Here is a 23,682-nt window from a genome sequence, read left to right on the forward strand (position 1 = left end):
CCCCCCTGAAATCAAAGTTCACATTCTGATGAATTTTTCCAGGGGAAGCTCATGTTGTGTACGACATAGTTACGAGGTGAGATGTACTTGTATCGCTTCTGTCCCTTTCAAGTTCATCCTTGAGGTCGGGGCCATGTTGGGGCCAGTTTGGCTGCTTCAGTAGCTCCAGCTGTTAAAATCTCTGCCAGTTCCCAGACGGGATTAAGCTATGGCCTCCGACGAGCCCTGCTCAACACTGCTGCGTGTTCCCAGAGAAAGCCCTCCCCATCATCAACAACCGGGACAGGTAGACCCTCTGGTGCTGGCTCATGCCTAGCCCTGCATGTGTCTGGTTCTCCATCCTTCCTCATACTCCTTGGCTGGGTCTCCTGCTCTCTGTTGGGGTGGCTGTGCATGGTCCAAGTGGGCTCCACCGGCAACCTCAGGCAGCAGCTGCTCTGCATGAACCTGGCTGCTCTGCCAGGCCTTCCTAGGGTTAGCACTGGTCCTTCTTTCTCCCCGGGAGCCTCCACCACCAGCTAAACAGGCCTTTCAAGTCTGTTGCTTGGGCAGCTCACGAATCTGTTCTCAACGATGGCCAGAGTGTCTCATAATACATACACCTGCAAGTCTCCCTAAGAAGAGGTGTCAGCCAGTCTGACAATCCAGAAACAATTCCCCTTTTCTAATACCAGCATCTTTACAATTCAGGATGTGTTTTGATCCTAAATGTCAATCTGGAAAGTGTTTATTTAACAACTGATGAGGCATCCGCCATTACCTTACAATCTCTGACATTATTTACTTTGGGCTAAAGTCTTGTCTTTGCCACTTTTTAATTTATTCCTCTTTCTTCCTGAAGAGCAGTCTTTGATTTAATCACACAACAAATCAGCAATTACCAAGAAATAGAATGGAGGCATGCACAAGTCATTAAAATCATCTTGATATTTCACTGTTTGTCACAGTATTTATGCATTCTTCATGCAAACTCCAGTCAATTATGATCACCCCAAATGAATGGGCTAAAAATTACACTGTTCTGAAACATTATATGTCACCAACAAAAAATTTATGAGTTTGTAGCTGCATTTCATATGGCTCTGTGCAAAAGTTATGTGCAAGGCTTGTTTTATTATTTCTGTAAATAACAGGCGTCCTTTCACAGAATCACAGAATTTTCAGAGTTGGAAGGGACCTCGAGAGATCATCTAGTCCAACTCCCCTGCTAAAGCAGGATTGCCCAGAGCACATTACTCAGGACTGCATCCAGGCGGGTCTTGAAAATCTCCAGAGAAGGGGACTCCACAACCTCCCTGGGCAGCCTGTGCCAGTGCTCTGTCACCCGAACTGTAAAGAAGTTTTTTCGTGTGTTGGAACGGAACTTCCTATGTTCCAACTTGCACCCATTGCCCCTCGTCCTGTCATTGGAACCACCGAGAAGAGTCTGGCTCCATCCTCCTTCAACCCACCCTTTAGATATTTGTAAGTAGTAATAAGGTCTCCCCTCAGCCTTCTTTTCTCCAGGCTAGAGAGTCCCAGCTCTCTCAGCCTTTCCTCGTAAGGGAGATGCTCCAATCCCTCAGTCATCTTGGTTGCCCTTCGCTGGACTCTCTCCAGCAGTTCCCTGTCCCTCTTGAACTGGGGAGCCCAAAACTGGACACAGTACTCCAGTTGTGGCCTCACCGGTGCCGAGTAGAGGGGGAGAATGACCTCCCTCGACCTACTGGTCACACTCTTCCCTATGCAGCCCAGGATTCCATTGGCCTTTTTGGTGACAAGGGCACATTGTTGGCTCATGGATAATTTACTATGTACCAGGACCCCGAGATCCTTCTCCTCAGAACTACTTAGAAGTGTTTCTTAGAAGTGTTGTCCGTTGTTTAATAACATGCTTTGGCATCAGGAAGACTGTGACAATACTCTGATCACCCTCATAGCTGCATGCTTTCAATGTCAGTAACATTCAAGTAATTATGTGCCTGTTGAACATAATCAAAAAGATTTTGTACTCTTTAATTTGTTTCCTGGAAACTGCCATATGCTAGTAACAACAATCCAGCATTAATAAGTGCATGTGCTGACACCATGAATAGTCCTATGGAAGTGCTCCTAACACAGTGATCGGTATGGTAATCCCAACATAGACCCTTTGGCTTGTTTTTTGGAAACATTCGGAAGCACTTAGGTCTTACTCTAACTACTTAGGATGTAGTTAGGGCTCCTCATGTGGGTGATCTAAATAATTCGGGCATGTAGTGATAGGATGAGGGGTAATGGCTTCAAACGGGAAGAGTATAGACTTAGATTGGCTATCAGGCAGAAATTTTTCACTATGAGGGTGGTGAGGCACTGGAACAGGTTGCCCAGGGAAGTTGTGGATGCCCCATCCCCGGAGGGGTTCAAGGCCAGGTTGGATGGGGCTTTGAGCAACCATTCCAACCTAAACCATTCTATGACGCTGTGTTTCTATGATTCTGCTGAGGCTGAGTACGCACCTTTTAGACATGGCAAAACCTAAATAGGTGCCTGAAGTTGATATTCTGTGTATGACTCTCAATTATTCATGTTATAGCAGAGTGTTGTGTCAACTTGGTAAAAAAAGCACTGATTTGGAAAAAAAGTCTGATTGATTTTCATTGTAATGCATGACTCAAGGTGAAAAATGGATGGTGGCCTAATTTTCACAGGTGCTGAGTTACATCAAGCTGGAGTTTGTAACTATCATTCAAAATCCAGAGTTCAACTTGGGAATTGAAGTCCAAGCAGTTCATAATGCAGCTCTACAGCCTGTTCTCCATCTTGCTTAGCAACCTCCTCCAAGTGCTCTGGCTGCCCAGGGCACCGGTGCAAAGCCCCGCAAAGTGGCTCACTCATCTCCAAAATCATTTTCTGCCTGAAGGGTCAGAAAGAAAATGAGTGGAGAAGCCAGTGCATCTCATTTCTGGGCCGGTAAAGTTAGACATAAATTCAAAGCGTTTGGAGGACAGACGGTCCCATCGCATGATGCGCAGCCCTGTGGGAGGTGCGGGTGGATGCACAGGTCTGCTGCAGCAAGGGGTGCCCGGGCAGCTGCTTTAGCATTAGACTCCTGACTGCCTTACTGTTTGATGAGCGCAGGTGACCCCTCTTGTTCAAGAAACAATGTTGGCAGCTTAATACTCTCATTATTCTGTTCTTTCAGTCCCTTTTGAAAGCAATGTAGAGGCCCTGTTATGCTGCCGTAGGTCATGCCTAGGATGCCCACAAGGTAGGTGCATTTGACTCAGCTTTACACCGCCTTTGAAGTACCTTTCTTCAGTCTGAGCATTTGTTGTGGAGAATTAGGGATTTAGCCCATATTCTCTCAAAAAAATATCGAGATATCCTGCACATATTTTATAGCATTTCCACAAACGTCATAACGTGCAGAATGTTACACAAAATCTCAGTTACATTTTTCCCTCAAAAATTATTGCAAGTGCAAACATCTTCATGCTTTATGTTCATACAATTAATGCAATTTCCCTTTATCAAAAGAGAATGTGTCTCAGCTTAGTGCCTTTGTTTAAATTTGTTTCATGAAACTTCTCACCTCCTCACAAGCTCTCATTATTTTCCTGTTTGCTGAACCATGAATACAAATTCCCTTCACTACCTCTGGAAGTGATTTTCTTTCAAATTTTCCTTTGCTTTAAACCATCACCAAACTGACTCTCTTTCAGTAAAGAGTTCACATAAATTGTTTTACCGTGATTGCTTGCTAAGCTCCACGGGAAAAACCGACTGAAAAAAGCAACACTAATTAGGATGGAACTTAATCGCATGCTTAATGATAAGAACGCCCAAAGCTCCCCCAAAGAGGGAAAGGCAGCAGCACATGTTTACATGCTCTCCAGAGCAAAGGCCAGAAAAAGGAGGCCCAAGGGAGTGAATCACATATTTATTTCCTTGATCCCTGAAAAAAAAAAGAAAAAAGAAAAGACGTTCTTCTAATCATGAAAGAAGGAAGGACAAGCAAACTTCCGTCATGTGCCCTTCACGTTAGATGCTTAATATTTGTCTAGAAAATGACACAAACCCCCCTGGTAGTACACAAGAGTATTTAAGTGCCAAAATTAAGAAAGAGGGAATAAGGATGACAAGATTTGTAAACATTTTTAACAGGGAGCTTTTGTGAAATGGTTGCCATTTCCATGCGGGAAAGCAATTTCTCAGGAAGGGAGGGAAACTGGTGCCTCCTGGAAGGAGGAGCACTTGCGGATGAGCTTGTAGGAACTCCCTTTCCCTTCTGCACCACCTGAGGCTCTGCCCTGCAGGCAGCACCGATGAGGAGTGCAGCAGTGCTGTAGGCATAGCCCGGTCCTTTCTCCCTTGTCTTTCTCCTAAAAAAGGCATAACTTTTCACATGGGGAAGAGAAGAGGACACCAGAACAGGAATTTGGTAGCTGCAGTGCAGTATGAAGCAGAATATCATAAAGAATATCCCTGAAAACATTTTATATGTGAAAGCATTTCTAAAAAAGCTCAGATTTGGCCAAAATGGAAGATAGGATTGGTGGAAAGTTTTTTACATATTCTGGGTATAATTATCTAGTCTCCTTTCTTTGTAAGTGCAATTTTTTAAGGTCAGAAACCTAATTTATATCAGTTATCATATAATGCAGGCAAGTTCCAAGTATCTAAAATTCTAGCATTCCCTTCTAACAACTCTCAATTATCTTTAGTTATTATTTAACTTCTCAAAAAAATTTTGCACTGGCAATATTTCATGGAACGGCTCCCACTACTTAATTAAAAAGGAGTCCTTTTCATTTTGAGTGATGATACGGAGGACCAGGAGACTTTCTAAAAACAATTCATTATACGCAGAATAACTGTGCAGTTAAAATGGCTGATCTTATTTTAAATAGTGGCACGTTAGCTAGCAAGTTTAGATGGCCATGTGAGAAGAGTAAGAAAGAAAAATGCTATGTGACTCTAAATGTATGATTTTAGTGTGTTTTTAGCTACACATCTCTGTTATTTTATATACACCGCATACAAGAAGTTTAAAACTGTAAAAGAAATTGCAGATACATATGATGAGATCTAGAACTGTGGACTAATGAGCTAAATGTCACACCTAATTCACTGTCTCCCTGCAAGACCTTGTAGCACGTGTCAGTTGATATGATGTCTGATATTCCATAAGGTCTACAGAGGTCCTGGACCCTGGGAGATTTCCAGGTGCTGTTGTTCGAAGGAGGTGGTGGCCATGGGCAAAGGGAGAGAGGAGGACGGCAGCTTGAGATTCAGATAGCCACAGGAGAGTCCTGTATTTGGCATTTTATAGAAACAAAAGCATTCCTCAAATGTTTCAGATTTGGTGCAAGTGGGTTACGTGGTGGTTGGGAAGTTTTGTGAGCGTCCTCTCAAAATGAGTTCTTCACTCACTTGTTTACTCTTCACTGCAGATGAGGTTGTCTGAAATCCATGCAAATCATACTTCTGTGCGGTGGTCGGCTGCTGTCCCTCATGGAGCTGAGCTTGCTAATCATTCTCCTGTGACCACCGAGTAAGTGCTCAGTCCAGCAAACAACAGGGCACAGCAGGTTCCTCGAGTCCTCTCTCGTAAAGACAGAGACTAAATTATGGACTCATATGGCCGGGACCTTGGTTGGAATAAACTAAAATAATGCCTCAAAACCAATAGCCTGTACTTATTTACACAAAATGGAAAAATGACTCGGTGCTTAGATCAGAATGCCAGATTATTTTGATAAGATCTTCCTAATTAATTACAGTGACAATGGTAATAAACGAGAGCTCTATCATTGAGTTAAACAATCATGAGAAAATACATCTCCTTTCTGGCACAAATTGATATATTGCTAATAAAAAGTCATTTAGTCCTATCATACGGGGTTTATACAAATTGAGCAGCTTTCTTTTGACATCGTGCAGCTTCATGTTGAATCAGCAAATTTAAGCTAACGGAGATGTAAAAGCAACCAAACTAACGACCTTTGCCACATCAAGTGAACCATATACAAGGTCAAGATGTTTGTGCTACTGAAAGGAAAACCTGTCATTTCTGCAATGCATAAATTACATGGTAGTAACTGAGGACACGGGGGCTGAAACGCACAATTGCATTCTTTCCATGGTTATTATAATATACTCTACCCTGAGGATTTTGTGCAACTACTCCGTAGGGAATGAAAGGCTAGAGGTCGTGTGAGCATATAATGTTCAGGGATGGTGCAAGAAATCAAGTATTTCCTTAGAGAGTTCATTTTAATTAATCAAATGAAATATGTTTGTAATATCTCCAGTGCTGAACGCTTTTGATGTTTTATTCAAAAAGCCACACAATGTCTCTAGGTTACTGTAAAGGAACAATAACTCACGCAGAGGCTTAGAAGCATGGGATGGTAGAAAACAAGTATAATAGGGCATTTTTGTCCCTCACCGAGAACTGCAGCCACAACACAACATCCGTTCATTACTTCAGCTGTGACTGTGCAGAGACTGGAGCCCGATTTAAACAGAAAAGGTTCTCTTCCTCAGAAAAGAGCAAAGGAAAGATTTTGTGAGGTGAGTCTCCATGGCTGGATCTGCGCTAAATAAAATAAGACACGGGCACAGTGCCTTAAGAAATGGCACGAGACGACCCATACTATTTAATTGCTTGCACAGACTCTGGTGCAGGTTTGGCCACTGCCAGTGGGTATTCTCATGCACCGGGGCTGTCCCCCTGGGCAGTTTGGCTGCAGTTTCCCTGGTTTTGGTTCAGGGACACAAGCCATACTGCATGAGGGACTTTGAGGCCAGGGGTGGCTGCCGGCTCGCTTGGTGTACGGGTAGGGTGGTGGCTGCGTGCAGCTTCGAGGTCCAGCGGCACCTTCACCCGTGTGACACAGCATCCCTTTGGGGAGGGCTCTTGCACAACCCTGTACGATTCTTGTATCCTTTTAAGTGTGCACTTTGTACAGCTTCACTATTTACCATTCTTGTTTACTGAAGATTTCCCTTTGATCCACTCAGTCCCAACAATTCTCTTTTAAACTCAAAACGAATTGGAAATGCAGCATCCTGGCACCTTTCTTAACTTGTACAGGGTCTCCTCTTCAACAAGAGTTCTGACAGGTGAGAGCCACACGTCACTGGAGGTTAGACGTGTATTTAAAATCAGATTACATAAGTCTTGGGTTTTGATGTAGCTCCCCTGTGCTGTTGTTAAATGCTCTCGAGAGACCATCTGCAGCCACGCCACCGAAGCTCTCTCCAGCCATTAAAGCTCTCTCAGGTTTGGATTCCATTTGCAAATGCACATATGTAGCTGAAATAATTGCTGCCGCTGCCAGGCCCGCTTTGGCAATAGCAATAAATGGTTTATAGGCAGTTTCAGAGGACTGTTGCTACCCATAAATAAAGCCATTTGTGCAACAGTTTTGGTCATACTGTTCTAAGGCTGCTCTGCCAAAATCCTTTTGGGAGATACCTGTGGCCATCTTAAGTGTTTTACTTACTGCCAAGAAACCCCCCTGCTGTGGTTTTAGTACGCAGCAGAGGAGTGTTAGCATGCTTTTGGTACTGGGTAGCCTAAGAGGGTGGCTACTACATTTTCAACCATGTTAGCCTCTTAGCTGCCTCCATAAGCTCCTGTCTGGATTAGAAACCCCACTTTACAGGCCAGTTTCTAATTGCTAATGTTTAGTTTTTCCAGCAGTCTCTTTCTGATGGTTTTGGCCCAGATTCCAACCTCATCCTTTACCAGAACTCAATCAGCCCTGCAAAGTCACTGTGTTGATGATCTGCCTTAGATTATCCTCGTAAGCTAACAATTTCCCTTCCTTTCTGAACCTTCTACTTACATATTTGCTTCTTTGCTATCTTTTTACATGGAGCTCAGTGCACCTCACCTTCATAACGAGGTAGTTCATCCTCTTCCTGCACTAATGGAAGATCATTTACAACTCCAAATCCCATACAGTGAAGGAAAAATAAAGCTAATATGAGTGTCTCTTCTTTTGGAAGGGGAATTTCATAGCGAGAAGTTGTTATTTTTTTCATTGTATCGCTGACATAAAGTTTTGACACTGGACTGGGTACCCAATACTACGTTGTCTCTGAAAGGCCGATTGCAAGTGTCATTTCTTCTCCCCCCAAACATGCTGCAGAGATGTAAGAATCACCAGAAGGAGCAGATTTTCAGGGGTATTATTTTGTGCCCAGATTTTCATCTAGAAAAGGCTGGTTTCTAGTCTGGCTGGGAGAACAGCACACCAAAATAATTAATCCTTTGGCCAGAGAATACCTCAAGGAGGAAACTGAAGGACCTGGCAACTGAGAGATATTAATAAAATGCTGCAAATATTCTATTTTCATCCAGTGAAAAAAGCAAGATGTTCTAAATGAAATACATAATCTTCAGACCTTTTTCATTGAGTTGTCAAATGCAGAAAGCATATCAAACTATGCAACTGGTAACACATCCAAAAAAAAAAAAAGAAATCAAGGTTGGTAGTGCCTGCTTTTTCCTGCAACAGATTGGGTAAGGTAGCAAGGAGCTGCCTTTCAGCAATGAGCACACTGGATCTCTCTCTGATGATACCAGTCCTAGAAGTAGCTGGATGAGGTCCCAGAGTGGAAACTTGGCATTTGCCTAAAAGCTGGAGACAATGGAAGCTGTTCCTCCTGCCACAGATGAGAAATTGGTCATATCTGTTGGCCCCAGTTCATGAGGGTGGACTAGTAGCTGGAAACCACTGACAAGGAAACAGGCTGCACTCACCCTGAGGAGCGGGAAGATCTTTAAGGGTTTACGCACAGCTACGAACACTCTGTTGTTATTATCTTTTGTCTACAGAAATACCCAAGGTGCCGCTTATGCCACCTTTTCCATGAAAGGGAGACAATAGGAGGGAACATGATCTTCTCGTGCAGATCATTGCTATTAATGACAATATGTACAAGACAAAATAGAGGACACGCTGAGGAAATGTTTCTGTGACAAATGGGCTGATGAAAAACTAAATGGATGCTTAAGAGAGATGCAGGCTGCAGGGCTAGAGCAGAAGTGAGCCGCTGATACCCCAGGAGCGTGCTCAAAAAATTACTCTCTTCTTAGCTCACTTCCAGGCGCGGTGCAAGTTACGGGGGTTTAACCTATGAAATCACTTCTGGCATGGTTGTGGGGAGATACTCGTGCTATATAAGTGATTACATAGGAAGCCTAAATTTAGACAGGGTAGCTAGAACCCCACTCTGGTACCTGAAGCATTTCTCCCTTCCCAATTCAGTGCAAGTGGCCTTGTCCCAGCTCCACGTCAGCATGAGACCCAGGCCAGCATCCCTGTGCCACAGCTGCCATGGGACATGAGCCAGATCCTGTGCCCCAGAACAGAGCGAGGAGCAGTGAGCAACCTGGATAGCAGCCTGGTGGCTGGTACACCCCAGTAGCTCACTGTAATGCAGCCAAATTTGGGATTTGAGCATCTGAGAGGTCTCCGCAGGGGAGGGCTAGCCTGGAAAGATGACCTTAGTGAACACTGTTGGTTTGTCTTGTTTGCCCTCCAGGAAATGTTTATTTACCCAGGCTTTTCCTGAAGAGATGTGTTGCGTAGGATGTCCTCAGCTGAGGGATGGGGCATTTCAGTTCAATGGGTATTTTGCAACCTACATGTCCGTGATAATATGTGCACTAAAAAGGAAGCAGACACTGAAATAGCACTTCTGTTTAATTAGTTTTACCACAATTGTTGGATGTAACATGCGTGATTTCAATCATAGAAAGAATGTAAAATTGTATCTCTTTACTTGGATCAAATGATTTCTGTTGTACCTTTCCCATACAGCCAGGGTCATGGCCACCTGTTGTAGCCCGTAAATTTGTTTCCCTTATTTTCTGTCTGGGAGTTCCACAGGAAAGAACAAAACATCCATAAGTTGGGAAAAATGTGAGTGGAGAAACCCAAATCCAAATCCTCTGGGGCAGTGGTACCCCCAGAGCTGTGTGAGTGCACCTTTCAATGCAGGACCCATCTCCACAGGGGTTGGATTCGTCCTGTGCTCTTGGCTCCTGCCTGTCAGGGGGCTGCTCGCACCAACTTTGGTGCTCCCTGGTTAGGGGAGTCACTGTCTTCGTTTTGGCAAGCTTTTGTAGATAAAGATCTTTGCCTGAACAGTGGCTAGTGTAATGCCCAAGAGCACCTTAGCTAGTGAATGGGGAGCAGAGAGAGGCAGCACCCGTTCCCGTGGGGAGGCAGTGTGTGGGAAAGCCTACGTTCCTGCCTGCTGCAGGGTCAGGGAGACATTTCATAGAATCGTTATGGCTGGAAAAGACCTTTAATATCATCAAGTCCAACCATTAACTAACTCTACCGGGCTCACCTCTAAACCATGTCCCTGAGCACCATATCTACATGGCTTTTAAATACATCCAAGGATGGTGATTCAGACACTTCCCTGGGCAGCCTATTCCAGTCTTTGATAACCTTTTCAGTGTAGAAGTTTTTCCTGACGTCTAACCTAAACCTCTCCTGGTGCAACTTGACGCTATTTCCTCCTGTCCTATCGGTTGTAACTTGTGAGAAGAGGTCAACACCCATGTCTCTACAACCTCCTTTCAGGTAGTTAGAGAGAGCAATAAGGTCTCCCCTCAGCCTCCCTTTCTTCAGACTGAACAACCCCAAGTCCCTCCGCTGCTCCTCATAAGACTTATTCTCAAGACCCTTCACCAGCTTCATTGCACTTCTCTGGACCCTCTCCAGCACCTCAGTGTCCACAAAGATCCACTTCTTCATGTGTTAGGAGTCCTTCTTACATCGAAAATACCCATTCAAAAGCAATACATAAAAGCAATAACACTGGGTTTGTTTGCCAAAGCCTTACCAAACTGGATACAACCCTATAAAACTTCAAGAATTGAGTAGGATATCTCATGGTGGCAGGTGGGTGTACTCCCAGTGGAGGTAAGAGGGCCTCTCCCAGCTCCTCAGCAAGCTCCTCTGCCTGGGGGGGACAGTGCCATACAAGCTGTGCTCTTGGCTGGCCATGGTGCATGGTCCACCAGTGAGAGGCAGCGGATTTGGGCAGCAGTTGTGCCCAGGGCTGGCAGAGGGGTTGCGATGGCAGAGCTGCTGCAGCCAAACCGTGGGATGCATTTAGTCTACCTGCGATTTTCCATGGTGAACCCCTTTTCCACCAGTTGCTCCCTATGCACCACTGACACAAAATTTCATATTAAAAAACCCCCAGATTGTTGGCATATTCTTTGAAGCAGGCTATAGCTTTCTTGTGCTTCTGCCCCCAAATAACAATCCTTTCTGCTTTCCAAAAATGGGTCACATTCACAGGTGTGTGAGAGCACAAGCAGGCTCGGAACAGCACACAATGGCAAAGGAGGCATGAAAAACTCCTACCATCAACCACGGGTTTGGGCTGGGAGCTCTTCAGCCGCAGCGAGGGCCTGAAGCGGGTTCGGTCGTTGAAGCTCCAGCTCTTCTGGACTTTGGTGGGGCTGCCCTCGGTGGCAATGTCGGCACTTGGTGACCGGCGATCTCCAACTGAAGACTGCCTGTTCTTTATACTTTGACCTCGTGGGCTGGCCATCCGTACTCGCTCCTTAAAACTTAGCTTTTGACTGTGAAGAAGAGAAATGTATTTTATTTCACGGTTCCTCCACTCTTTTTTTTTTTTTTTAATTTTGTATCGTATGATATTAGGAAATAATTTCTAAAAATTCTCAATGATATGAATCTGTTTCTTACACACTTGTATTTTCATTGAATATATTTCATTTGGGAATGAAACTGATTTGATGTCATTGTTTTTCGATAGAGGCATTATCAATGGCAGTCTATTTTACAGTACAGAATAACCTTGTAAAGAAAATTAAAATTAACAGAGAGAAACAAATTTCACCCAATTGTTACAGATTAATCTCTAAGTTTTTGTTTTTTGGTTTTTTATTCCTTGAATTTTAAATAGGTTTATTTTTATCTCAGTCATCCCAGCTCAGTGCATTTCTGGCCATCCCTTCAGATAAACAAGAACAAAATGTATTCTATTATTACTGCATGCCATGTAGTGTTGGTTTTTTGGTTTTTGGTTTTTTTTTTTTTTTTTAAGCAGGCAAAAGTACTGTTAGTATATTCATGCTTTTTCAAAATGTGGCACTTCCAACATTTCATATGCATTGTTAGTGATCACCCATATCCAGAATTCCTTGTTACAGCACTTACTTGGACAAGACGAAACCAAAATTAACAAAACATCCAAGAAACAGCGTGATGACCGATTAATGGAAATGTAATGATACGCTGTGTGCTCACTAAAGTTGTTGCTGGAGATTAAGCTGGGAGCTGACTACCTGCAGGTGGCATTGGACAGGAGCTTTAGCACAGGTACAAGAGCCCAGCCAAGCTCATGACTGTGACTGCTGGATCAATGGTGGCCCTGTGGTCTTATAGTTGGCCAATTGTAAGCTGATTTTTTTACCCTCCTGTGCTTCTAACTCTCCCCTCCAGTCAGCTAAATGTGGGATATGTAGATTTTCTACTTTCCAGTGCTTAAATTACCTTTTCTCGTGTTCAAACATATCTGATGATCATCCTGCGCTCACCGTGACTATCTGCCTATGCTTTTTCATTATTTAATATTTTTGCCTTTGTTTGTCTCTTCCTGAAGCAGAAGGCACAAGGGGAAAAGAGAAAGGAAGTCTGATACCAAGGTTTGGAAACCTTGTTTTGTCTACAAGGTTAAGTTCAACCGCCTGTACAAGGGAATGGTCGTCTTGATCAGTGGTCCTGTTCTTGCAAGGAGAGAGATGATGATACCATGAGGAGCTGCTCATGGTATGACGTTACTGGGTCTTGCAGTCCTACTGTCCTGGTACAGGCTTTGGGGGTGCTTCTAAAACACCTATGGCAAAGACTGTCTGCTTGCAAATTATAACTGTATTTGAAGTTAAGACACTTTCTAGTACTCTCAAAGTCTTTGCATTTCACTTCAGCATGCCTGTAAGATGTTTTCAACAGAAATTAATTCTGCAGCTAATTCACTAATGCTCACATGGACTATGTGGTTCTTAGATGTTTAACCCACTGCACTCTGAAAATACAACGTTAATATGTAATTATATGAAATGGAAAGTAGGTATAAACTTCTGTGGCTGTGAAGTGTTGAGATAATCAGATATCTTTGTCCATGCATAGCATAGCATAGTGTAGCATAGCGTAGCATAGCGTAGCGTAGCGTTTCATTCTGAATACAAACATCACTGAGAGCACAAAGGATGCAGCTTGCAGCAGGCAAAGAACATGCTGGGAAGCTTAGAATGAGATAATTTTCAAGAATGCTAAGAAATGAGCACATCAATAGAAAGATTATTAGATAAATGTATTTCTATATGGCATGTTGAATCACTTGAAATAATACCTTACTACAATTTCTGAATGTAATCCCCTTTTTCCCTTGCCCAAAGTAAGCAATTGTTGAAATAAACACATCACAGTGCTGGAAATGTTATCTGTTTCCATTGCAAATTGTTACCCAGACCTGCAGTACTGTGTGCTGTTGCATATGCAATACAAAAGACCCACATAACCTACTATTTGAGAGAAAAATGAGTTCTAAAATTTAATTTTCAATACAAATTGCATTTCAAGACTGAATTACGTTTCAGCTCAGGAGTCTTTTGCATTGTACAACTTTATGAACGTATAGGCTGTAAAATATTTATTAACCATATTATTGCATTGTCATACTCTACAGCATAAGCAACAGAATCAAAATTGACTTATTATAAATGTTATTCCTAGGCATGTGTCCCCTGTGCTTTTTTAAACTCATCTTATGGCTCAAATTGTATTTGCTATTGAAGCATGAAATAATTTTTTTTTTGACAGATCTTTGAATAGAAAAGATTTGGACAACTCTTTTCCTGTTGAGCCAATTAAAATGAAAGGAAAATTGATTAAATAGCCATAAAAATGATCAGTATGGACCATATTTTTTATAATCCCATTAATTCAAAAATAAAAATGAAAATTAAAAAAAAGAAAAAAAGCATACATGTTGTTCTGACAATTAATTTTTACTAATGAAAGCAATGGCTGCCTTTAAATGATTTTCACATAGGGTTATTTCATCTATAAAAGCTGAATGTTACACAATGGCTACTTAACCTGAATATCTTTAGTTCTCCAAATCAAAGCAATAAGGCAATGGTGAAAGGAACAGTAGACACTTCATCTGTACTAGAGACATTTTTCAAAAGTGCAACACTGAGAAGAAAAATATTAATTTAAGATGCAGACCTCATACTTGAAATAAATCTGCGTCGTAGCAATGGCAATATAAAGGCATGCCAAGGGTCCATGCGGAAGATGCTGCATCACGAAGAGAAACGCAGCCCATGAAGGAAGCGTGGTTTGGAAACTCTATTTTGCATCTTGAGAGTTTCCCCAAAGACACTGATTATAGCAGTTCTTCGTTTCTTGGATCCCTGTTCCTATTTTGAGACTGGTGGGAAATGTTCCTGAAGTCACTGGGTCCTACTCAGCACAAGCATGACTTGTATGACTTGCAGCAGTGGAGAATTCATGCTTGGGAGAAGAAAGCTGCTGTCCTTGGGTGCGTGCTGCCATGGGGCTTTTCTATATATGATCAATAACAGATCATGAAGAAATAGCTGAATCAGAGCATTTGGGGGTCATCCTGACCAGGGTTGTCCTCCACAGTTAAAGTCCCTTTCCTTATAGGGTATATAGTGTCTGGCTCTTGCTTCTGCGATAGTGGTAGAGATGGTGTTAAAGACAGAGGGTGGAGATAACCTTGTGCCCTTTCAAGCATCTTTGGTACTCTGCACTTGAATCGCTAGCCACTGAAGCCTTTAGGGTCCTTTACTCTGATTTAATGCTGTCTGGATTAGCACTGTCCAGCGCTTTGCTAAAAATCCTTTACCCCTTGCAGGATCTAGCCTATTATATTTTTCTCTCTCCCCTTTTGTCCTCTCTTTTTACATGATATCAAAAGGAAACCCCTTGAATTAATGTAAACCTGTTAATGGCCATTGGAAATGCACATCTCCCCATAAGTACTCCCAAACTTTAAGTCGAATGTTTGTCTGAAAGGCAACAACCATAAGAAAGAATCAGGAAAATGAAATTACACAAGTTCCTGAATCAGACCTAAGTGACAAGGATCTCAGAGAAGCACAGCTGCCTGCAGTCATCTCCGCGTTCCTTTAGATATGTGTCTGTCCATCGTTTCTTGTTCCTGTTGTGATTTATAGTTTATCCCAGTTGGTTTACATATATATTTGGTCCCTCTTATAATTTTCCTTGGCAATGGTAATCTCTTTGGACCTATTGCTCCCCTATTCCTGCAGGTTGCAAGTTGTGGAATGTATTCATGTCGATAACACCGAAGCTTTGAAGCATCTTTTAGTGGAGATCAATTACAACTGACACCTGTGGGAAAAAAGCAAGTGACTATTCTCTATTTCTTTGCCTTCTGGAAGGTCAGTTGTAGGATCTCACCACTCATTCCTCCTGTCAGTGCATGCATGAAACCTTCACTTCCCTGGGATAGGGAACTAGAAAAGACTTTCTAATTCTTATCTCTTCTTTTTTAAATTCTGTCTTTTCCACCTTTGGTTTACGAAGGAAGAGGTGTTTAGGGACACTAGAGGTCACTGTAGCTTCACTTGCAGGGGGAACGAGCACTTCTCTGCTGGACCAAATGACTAGACTTGATAAGATTATACTTAAACTGATAAATGCCTACAAACCTTTGCTTTTCTCTCCCATACTCACAGCTTTTTCTTTCTTCCATGGACCATCTTACTATACTTTTTGGTTAACTGAGCATCTCTCTGCCTCCCAGTCCCACTCCACTATTTCCCCACTTACCTTCCTGCATTTCTGGTCAAGTTTATCTTCTGCCCTACTACAGCCTCAGACCTTCATCACTACTGCTTGCTACTAGTCACAATTTATGATTTATTTTTCGTACTGAGCTGGCTAGTGGAAGCAGGAATAGGAAGAAATTGAAAGGAATCAGAATTAACTGGAGGGCCTGAGGGTGAGAGAGAATGCTTTGGATCTTGAGTCGAGACAGAAGCTAAAACTGCCAAAAAATTATCACCCATGGCAAAAAACAGCAAGCAAACATATCTGCCAATTTTCAGCAGTTTACTTCCAATAAATGCAGATGTTGATTCTTACAAAGCCTAGAGATGACTTTACTGAGATTAAGGTGAGTTGAACAAATGCAAATGCAAGGGACAGTACAGTGAGGCCTGAAGTTCAAACGTTCAAGGCTTCTCCACCAGTCTCATGCTAGGAACATGAACCCAAGAAACATAGTGTTATATCTCATACCTTCAATGAGTAATAATGAGAATTTCACGGACATAATGTCTTAAAGTCCAATTGTCAAACAGAAAAAAAATAAATTAAGTTCATGGGTTTAGTGTATTTTTTCCTTTTTCAAAACAGTTTCCAGATGAAGAGAAACTATTTTTTATCTCCATTTTCTATCATCAGTTTGTACTTCCGTTGTCTTTTAAATTATTTTTAAAAAGTAAGAAAAAAATTTTAATAAGCTTGAGTTATAAATCAAGGGTTTCTTCCCATAACATCCATCCATCTAGGAATTACCATTTTTGGTAAGAGACACAATTTCCACAGAATTCATATGAGGCAGATGGTTGATTTCACATGCATTCCTCTACCTTCCAGTACAGGACGCAGGCACAGCTTCCACAGTCTGCGTCCAAGGGGATTCTTCTCAACAGCAATTGCACGTTTTGACTGCTGGTGTTGCCTAGCGTGTCATAGCTTAATATTCCCCACTAATTATTAGATGGAGAACTCAACTGCCACGGTTATAAAAATCCTCTTGGACTTGGGGAAAGGTCTTCACCCAAATATTCAACCCCCAGTTTCAGATCTCCCGCAGGCTAATGCATTCCAAAAGTTCAAGTCTCAGGCAGAGAAGGGGAACCAGACTTCGGCAAACCGCGGCGTGCTGCACACTGCAATTGTCCGACCGGGTGAGTTTCAGAGAACTGGTATTATCGCCAGCGTATTAATGTCATTGCAGGCAACAAGCAACAAGGGAATTACAAGCATTTAAAAATAAATAAATCAAGAAACCTCCTTTGGAGAAGTAAGGAACTTTAAAGCACTGAGGAGGGGAAGTAAATGAATCATGCACCTGATGTTAGCTGGCATTCTCAAACATCATGTGAATAGGCAGGATGCTGAATACCTATGTTTCCGAGGGGTGTACATCCTGAAGAGCTTCTGTTTATTACTACAAAGCTTACTAGGAGTGAGGGGAGATAGAGGACCGTGTTACTAAGCATTCCACTGCTAGGTAAGGGGTTAGGCTTTCCACCTCAAGTTAGATTCTGCATCACTGGCAACTTCTTTTTCGTATGGTGCATGCAGAGACTTTACATCAAATCTACTTTTAGAAACAGATATGGTATAGGAGGTGGAGAGGATTCCAGAGTATAATTTACTTGTTTCCCTCAGAGCAGGGATGAGTTTTTCCCCCAAGCTCCTATACTGGCAAAACTCCTCCTTATTGCACCAGAGAGAGTTGTCTGAATAAGGAATTTGTATTCAGGCTCACTAGTTGCAATACTAGACAGGTGACGTTCACCATTTGCAGACACCCGATGCATGTCCTACGCACACCTTAAGACTGCTTATGCTATCAGGATGTTGTAAGATTCATCAGTCTTGATCTAGTTTCCTGCACAGGAAGAATTTCAGCCGCATTGTATAATTGAACAGAAATAAGTATTATTTGCGTTCAGTGTGTGCATTTGTAGATACGGAGAATTTAACATACAGGCTTTTTAAATAACTTGCAGAACTCCAGAACTGATTTATAAAAATATCTCATTTACGGCGTGGGTACACCAGAGAGGTTGTCTACCATTACTTTTGATAAATGATTAATTAGAATACTTGTGTATAACATTTTGAGAAATACAACGTACATATTTTTCTTCAAATCAGTATGAAGCTACAGCCTCATAAGTACAGCTCTATCAACTCAAATGCACAGCAACATTTAACTAATGAAAGACCGTAGGTCTATACATGACAAAATGCAAGAATTCATTTCTGTAAATATAAAAGTCATTTTGGTAGGAAAAAAACCCAATTACCTTTTACCTAAATTAATGAAAGTTTTTCTCCACTGTTATTAGAATGGAGTACAGAGCAAAGAGCATATTCAGAAAGCAATCCAATCCACTACTTGTGCAAACACGTCTTCATTTAAAGAGTGAAACGAGAAGCAGCTTACTTAGTTCACATAGCATCCCATGCAAGTCACTCAGGATTGCAGTAAGAAAGAAGTTAAACAGTCGAGGACAGTTATCTCCAAGTACGTTGCAGCAGTCTGCATTTGTATTTTACCGCGAAAGACCACATACAACACATATATTGTAAGTGATACAAACATACAGCAATATATCAGCATAAGAATGATAAACAGCCACTGACAAACACACCTTTTTCAAAAGGCACTGAGTGGTCTGTAAGGTTCTTACTGTAGACCAGAATCTCAGGAGGTAACTAGTTCATTTTTATACCTACACTGATTTGCAGCAGTGCACATATTAGCTGAGAGTTTCTGAAGGGACAAACACCTTCCATTCAGTGAAAATAAAGTGCAAAAATCTGGCTAAATCATTGGCTACTTTTAAAACCACAACAGTTATCACTAACGCGGAGCATGTAATACAGTTTTGACAGCTGGAGGGTTTTTTTGCATCTAGCTTCTACTTACTGTAAGTAAATTTGTCACTTTAAGTGCTCGCAGGTGCAACTAGGAATAGCCTCTCCCCTCTGCACAAATCACTGTTTTGGAGGTACATGCTCATTTACTGTCAACTTCAGTCTCACTTTTAAAAAAGCTGAAGTCGATTTTAAATGTTGCTGTCGAAGGAGTAGGAAATACAGCTGGCGAGTGCAAAAAAGTTTCAATCAGGCTGCAATAATTTAATGAGATCAATATGTTGCCAAGCAAGCCTATGGAGGTGATGTATATGAAAAGTCATAGAACTGACAGAGCAGGTGAAGTGCTCTTGAGGGACATTTCAGAGCAAATCCAGTCCCCTCGAGTTCCTGTGACACTAACAGCAAGTTACATGCACATCAGGGAAAAGGACAGAGTCAGGTGCTAGAGGAGCAATCTGGAAAGTGGAACGGGACATGGGTAATTGATGTGAAGACTTTCCACCCCGACTGAATTACCCAGAAGATCTTGTGAACCACGGTACAACTCAGGGGAGGATGTATTTCAGGGGTTGATGTGTCACCGATGCTTTTTTTCTTGGCTTTTCATCGTTTTCTGCTTGGAGGTAATCTCCACTATTCTCTGATCGTGCTGATACCGCAGTGCTGGTTGCTGAACGCCCGCAGATTCCCATCCCTAATGAGTTTCAGAGGCAGTGTAATTTCTCTTGTAGCCACCGATTCCTTTCCTATCCCTAAGGATTCGAGCTATAAGTATGGCAAAGACCGGTATTTCCTCTTACTGCCTTAGGACCATGCATCTCCAGGGCTCTGTTTACCCAGCGAGGATAGCCCTGCCAAGCCTGCCTCAGCGTGCTGTAGGCATCCAGGCTGGATGGAAACCCCACCTGCCCTTATTGAAGGAGAGATGCCAGGCTGCCTCCTCCACCCAGACAGGGCCATGCGAGTGTGCAACCCGTGCAGCTGGGAGGAGGTCAGCCACTGCAGTGGCGCTTTCTCCCCACCTGCTGTGTCCCAAAACTCTCCCGAGGAGGGGATGGCAGAAAAAGGTTAGGAAATGTGGAGACATGGCAGTGAGGAAGTCTTGAGGATGATCCTGCAGGGCAGCACGGACCCTTGCCATGAACATAGGAAGTTCCATCTTAACACGAGGAGGAACTTCTTTACTTTGAGGGCAGCAGAGCACTGGAACAGGCTGCCCAGAGAGGTTGTGGAGTCTCCCACTCTGGAGACATTCAAAACCCACCTGGATGCCGTCCTGTGCAACCTGCTGTAGGTGACCCTGGTCTGGCGGAGGGGTTGGACTAGATGATCTCCAGAGGTCCCTTCCAACCCTGACCATTCTGTGATTCTATGATTCTGTGCCAAGGTGACATCCAACCAGCCCCGTCTGGGGGTCCTCCCCCTGCGACAGAGGGCTGGTGGGCTTGTTCACTAAACCAAATTCAACTATATGCCTGTGACTTCCACGGCGATTCCTGGAAACCGTGAGTGTTGGTTTTATGGCAGAAGCTGGGGGGCTGTGTCCTTGCCCAGGAGCTGGGTCTAGGGAGGCTGTTCCACTCGCTGCTCTGACACTGTTCAAACTGTGCTCCCCCTCAAAGTTAGAACGTGTGGCTAGAAAAGTAAAAAATTGCCTAGTTTTTCCATACAAAAAGTGGGACAAAGAAGCAAATTTCAGCAGCATTAGTCTATCGATATGAGCTTAAAAAAATGCAATTTGTGATTATTACCAGTTAACAGTTACAGTTCATTGAACCTACTGTACAGAAACTGAGACACCTAAAAGCCATTAAGAAGCAGCGATTTCACAGATAAAAGAAATAAAAGAAACTACAAACCTGCTAGAAGCTTCCCCTTGTTCTTTTCTTCAGGTCAGGGAGTGGGAGGGAAAAACATACTTGTTATGCAGATAGTAATCACATTACTTAGTTACAGATGATGTTAGATATATGATAAACGTAAATGGATATGTTAATTAGTGTACAACACACACGTTACATTGCGACCACAAAAACATTCAAGCACGACTTGTAACTACATCGCTTCTGAAAAAGAAACTTTTCAGTTGTTTTAACACATGCATAACATGCTTAGTACATACCACTGCAGACTGAGTTGGCAAAGCACTTAGGCAAAATGCATTGCTGACACATATATAACAGAAAGCTGTAGACTCTTATTAGCTAAAGTTATATCTGGTAAATAAAAAGGTGTAATTTTAGGCTAGCACAGCAATACGCTTGTTTAAAATAACAAGTAGATGCACTTTTGAGGGACAGACATATTTTAGAATATTTTAGGTGGAGTACAGCTTCATTATTTATTTAATTTTGTATCCATTCATTTATAGCAATGTTGCCTTCAACCTGTTTGCATATGTCAAAAATCAATATTCCATGTAACTTTTAATCTAAAAGGTCCTTTTACTTTGGAGCATTTTGGAATTACAGTTATGGTAATGGATTACTTATGGCTCTGTTCTTGTCAACTCTTTGAAATTCAAAGATCAGCTTTGGGTAGCCAGCCAAACCTCTTTTTGGCTGAGCGTTTTGGCACACGATTACCTTTTTACTGTCATGTGGATGTTCATCACCCAGCTTTGAGAGAAACCACTAATTCTCTTGCACTGTCTGCAATAACAACAGTTACGATGCCTATCAGAGCTTTCCCATAAGGCTCTTAGCACTCTGCTTTTTGATCTTTATCGAGTATCTTTTACTTCCTGATTTGTGCCCTGTATTGAATCAGTCAACTTACTACCTCCTGGTAAATCTTTTACTGAATTATTTAAGAGCCTTGGGCTGCCGGTGCTCTGTGAATTCTCACCCAAACTAGGACATCAAATATTTCCTGTCTGCAAACCGTGACATCATGAATTTTTAGTCACCTTCCACTGACTGTGGGTATAACTGGGGATATAATTTGCCCATAAGAAATACTGAATATACGAGAAGTTATGACGAAAAGGAGTAAATTCCCCAGTGCATTCACCTGCAGAATACCACAAGACTCTCTTCCCTCACAAAGGTAGATCTATTGCTACAGCCTTATATAGAGGCACAGGCACAAAAATACCATTAAATCAAGGAACAAGCTCTGCATTAAAAGTAATACTTTCCTCCCTAGAGATGGTTTGGAACTGGGTGAAACATTAACCTTGATATACGAGTGGGTTTTGGGGAAAATCTTTCTAATGCCTGCACTCAGATAAATAGCAATGGTTTGTATTTGCCCCACTGTCCCAGGCCTCTAGTAATATTAATCTGATTTGTTAGTTGAGATTTTTAATGAGAGGACTTAAGAAGACAAAACAAGACGAAACAGACAAATAGTAATTCTCTATAAGCTCGAACAGACATTGAGAACAGCACCAGCTGCCATATTTGTACCTACTTTGTAGGGCTGCAGGTATGCAAGGCCTTCAAATGAGGCTTCCAGGTAGCAATGGAAACCGATTTCTCATCAGCCGCATAACTACGCCATACACACTACGTGCAGGATATATGGTAAAAAAGAAAAAACAAGGCAAGAGGGAGCAGGGGATGAAACAAAAAATTGAAAAGCAGATTAGTAACCAATACAAGTCATGGCTTTCTTTTATCATTCATAGCACTGATACATGCCTGAGGGGAGGAAGAATACTTTCATAATATCGCCAGGTGGCTGTCAGGTTTGTTCGGCTGGCGTCGGTAGAATAAAACCGCCAAGAAGCCTGGTATGGGGAAACAATAGAAAAGCACAAAGGATCCAAGAACATGAAGTGACAATGCCACCGCACTGATTATGGAGAGAGGGGATTCTGCTCAGATTGGAATGTGCTCTATTAGGCTGATTAAGGAAATACCAGTAAAAAACTACCAAAACTTTTGTGAATCGCAGTACACTTTACACGGTAAAATAAAGAGTTATGGGCTTTGTGGAAGCACCAGAAGATATTCAGCACATAAAGGTGCTCAAAAAAGCATTGCAGTGATTTATTTGTGACAAGTCCATAGGGGACACCCACACAAACTTGCAGTCTGAGGTAACGAAAGTGTCATAATACATTTTGTAAATGATAATGGAAACCAGGCAAAAAGCATTTAGAAGAAAAGTGACGTGTTCTCTGTGGTTTGAAACACTGCTAAATGTTTTAAAACACGAAATAAATCATTTCAAAGGTGAGTGACCAAAGCATAGCATTGAAAATGTATTGCGTTTAGATTTATAGCTGCATGTAGATAGTAAGACAGATCCTCAGTTCTACAATCTGGAACAGCTTCCCTGATGTCAACATAACTATATTAATTTGTACTAGCAGAGTATCTGCGCTTTCTGTATATTGTCAACCATTAAATGTCATCCAGGTATTCTTGTACGGAGTCTAATAACCTGTGTTTTCCTACTGCATATCTCCCAGAAATACATCTAGTCTTCATTTACAGATGGAGAACCTGTCACTTACTTTGTAAATTGTTCCACTGGTTGATCATTCTCATTGTCAAAAATCTGTGCATTATTTTTAATTTGAGACTTTTCGGTTTTGTCTTATAGCCAGAGGTATTTGTTATGTTTCTGTCTGTTACATTAAATAGTCCTGTAGGTTCCAGTACTTCCTCTCTTGACTTTTATGCTGAAATAATAGTCACACTGAAAATTTCTTATAATCTAAAGAAATTGAGAGAAGTACATCCATATGAAACATTTAATTCTTCTATAGCGATACTTTAGCTACCTTTAAGTCAGGTAAAGTCTCTAGCAGAGAGTATATCTATGGCAACAGAAGAGTTAGCACAGACTACCTCTACAGAGTAACTGATTAGAAAATAGACATTATCCTGACAAACTGGAGCATACTGATTTCTGTGTTAGTTCATTATCAATATCCTCAACAGACAATTTAAAAAAGCCCAGGCCCTTTTACAGTAGACAATGATATGCAGTTTAGACACATCCTGCATTTACGAAC

The 23,682-nt window shown here is 42.1% G+C and overlaps 1 protein-coding gene across 1 annotated transcript in view; it reads right to left on the bottom strand.

Moving 5' to 3' along the window:
- The window catches only part of KCNQ5 (potassium voltage-gated channel, KQT-like subfamily, member 5), an 88,253-nt gene that overhangs the window by 13,433 nt on the left and 51,138 nt on the right, over positions 1-23,682 (bottom strand). Inside the window, exons 7-9 of the mRNA XM_009895760.1 lie at positions 22,128-22,222; positions 20,573-20,599; positions 11,367-11,587 (exon numbers count right to left, since the gene is read on the bottom strand). Of these exons, the coding sequence (XP_009894062.1) occupies positions 11,367-11,587; positions 20,573-20,599; positions 22,128-22,222 (343 nt within the window). The remainder of the gene's footprint in view (positions 1-11,366; positions 11,588-20,572; positions 20,600-22,127; positions 22,223-23,682) is intronic.

This window comes from Charadrius vociferus, unplaced genomic scaffold, assembly GCF_000708025.1.
Source record: "Charadrius vociferus isolate BGI_N301 unplaced genomic scaffold, ASM70802v2 scaffold362, whole genome shotgun sequence".
Taxonomy (NCBI): domain Eukaryota; kingdom Metazoa; phylum Chordata; class Aves; order Charadriiformes; family Charadriidae; genus Charadrius; species Charadrius vociferus.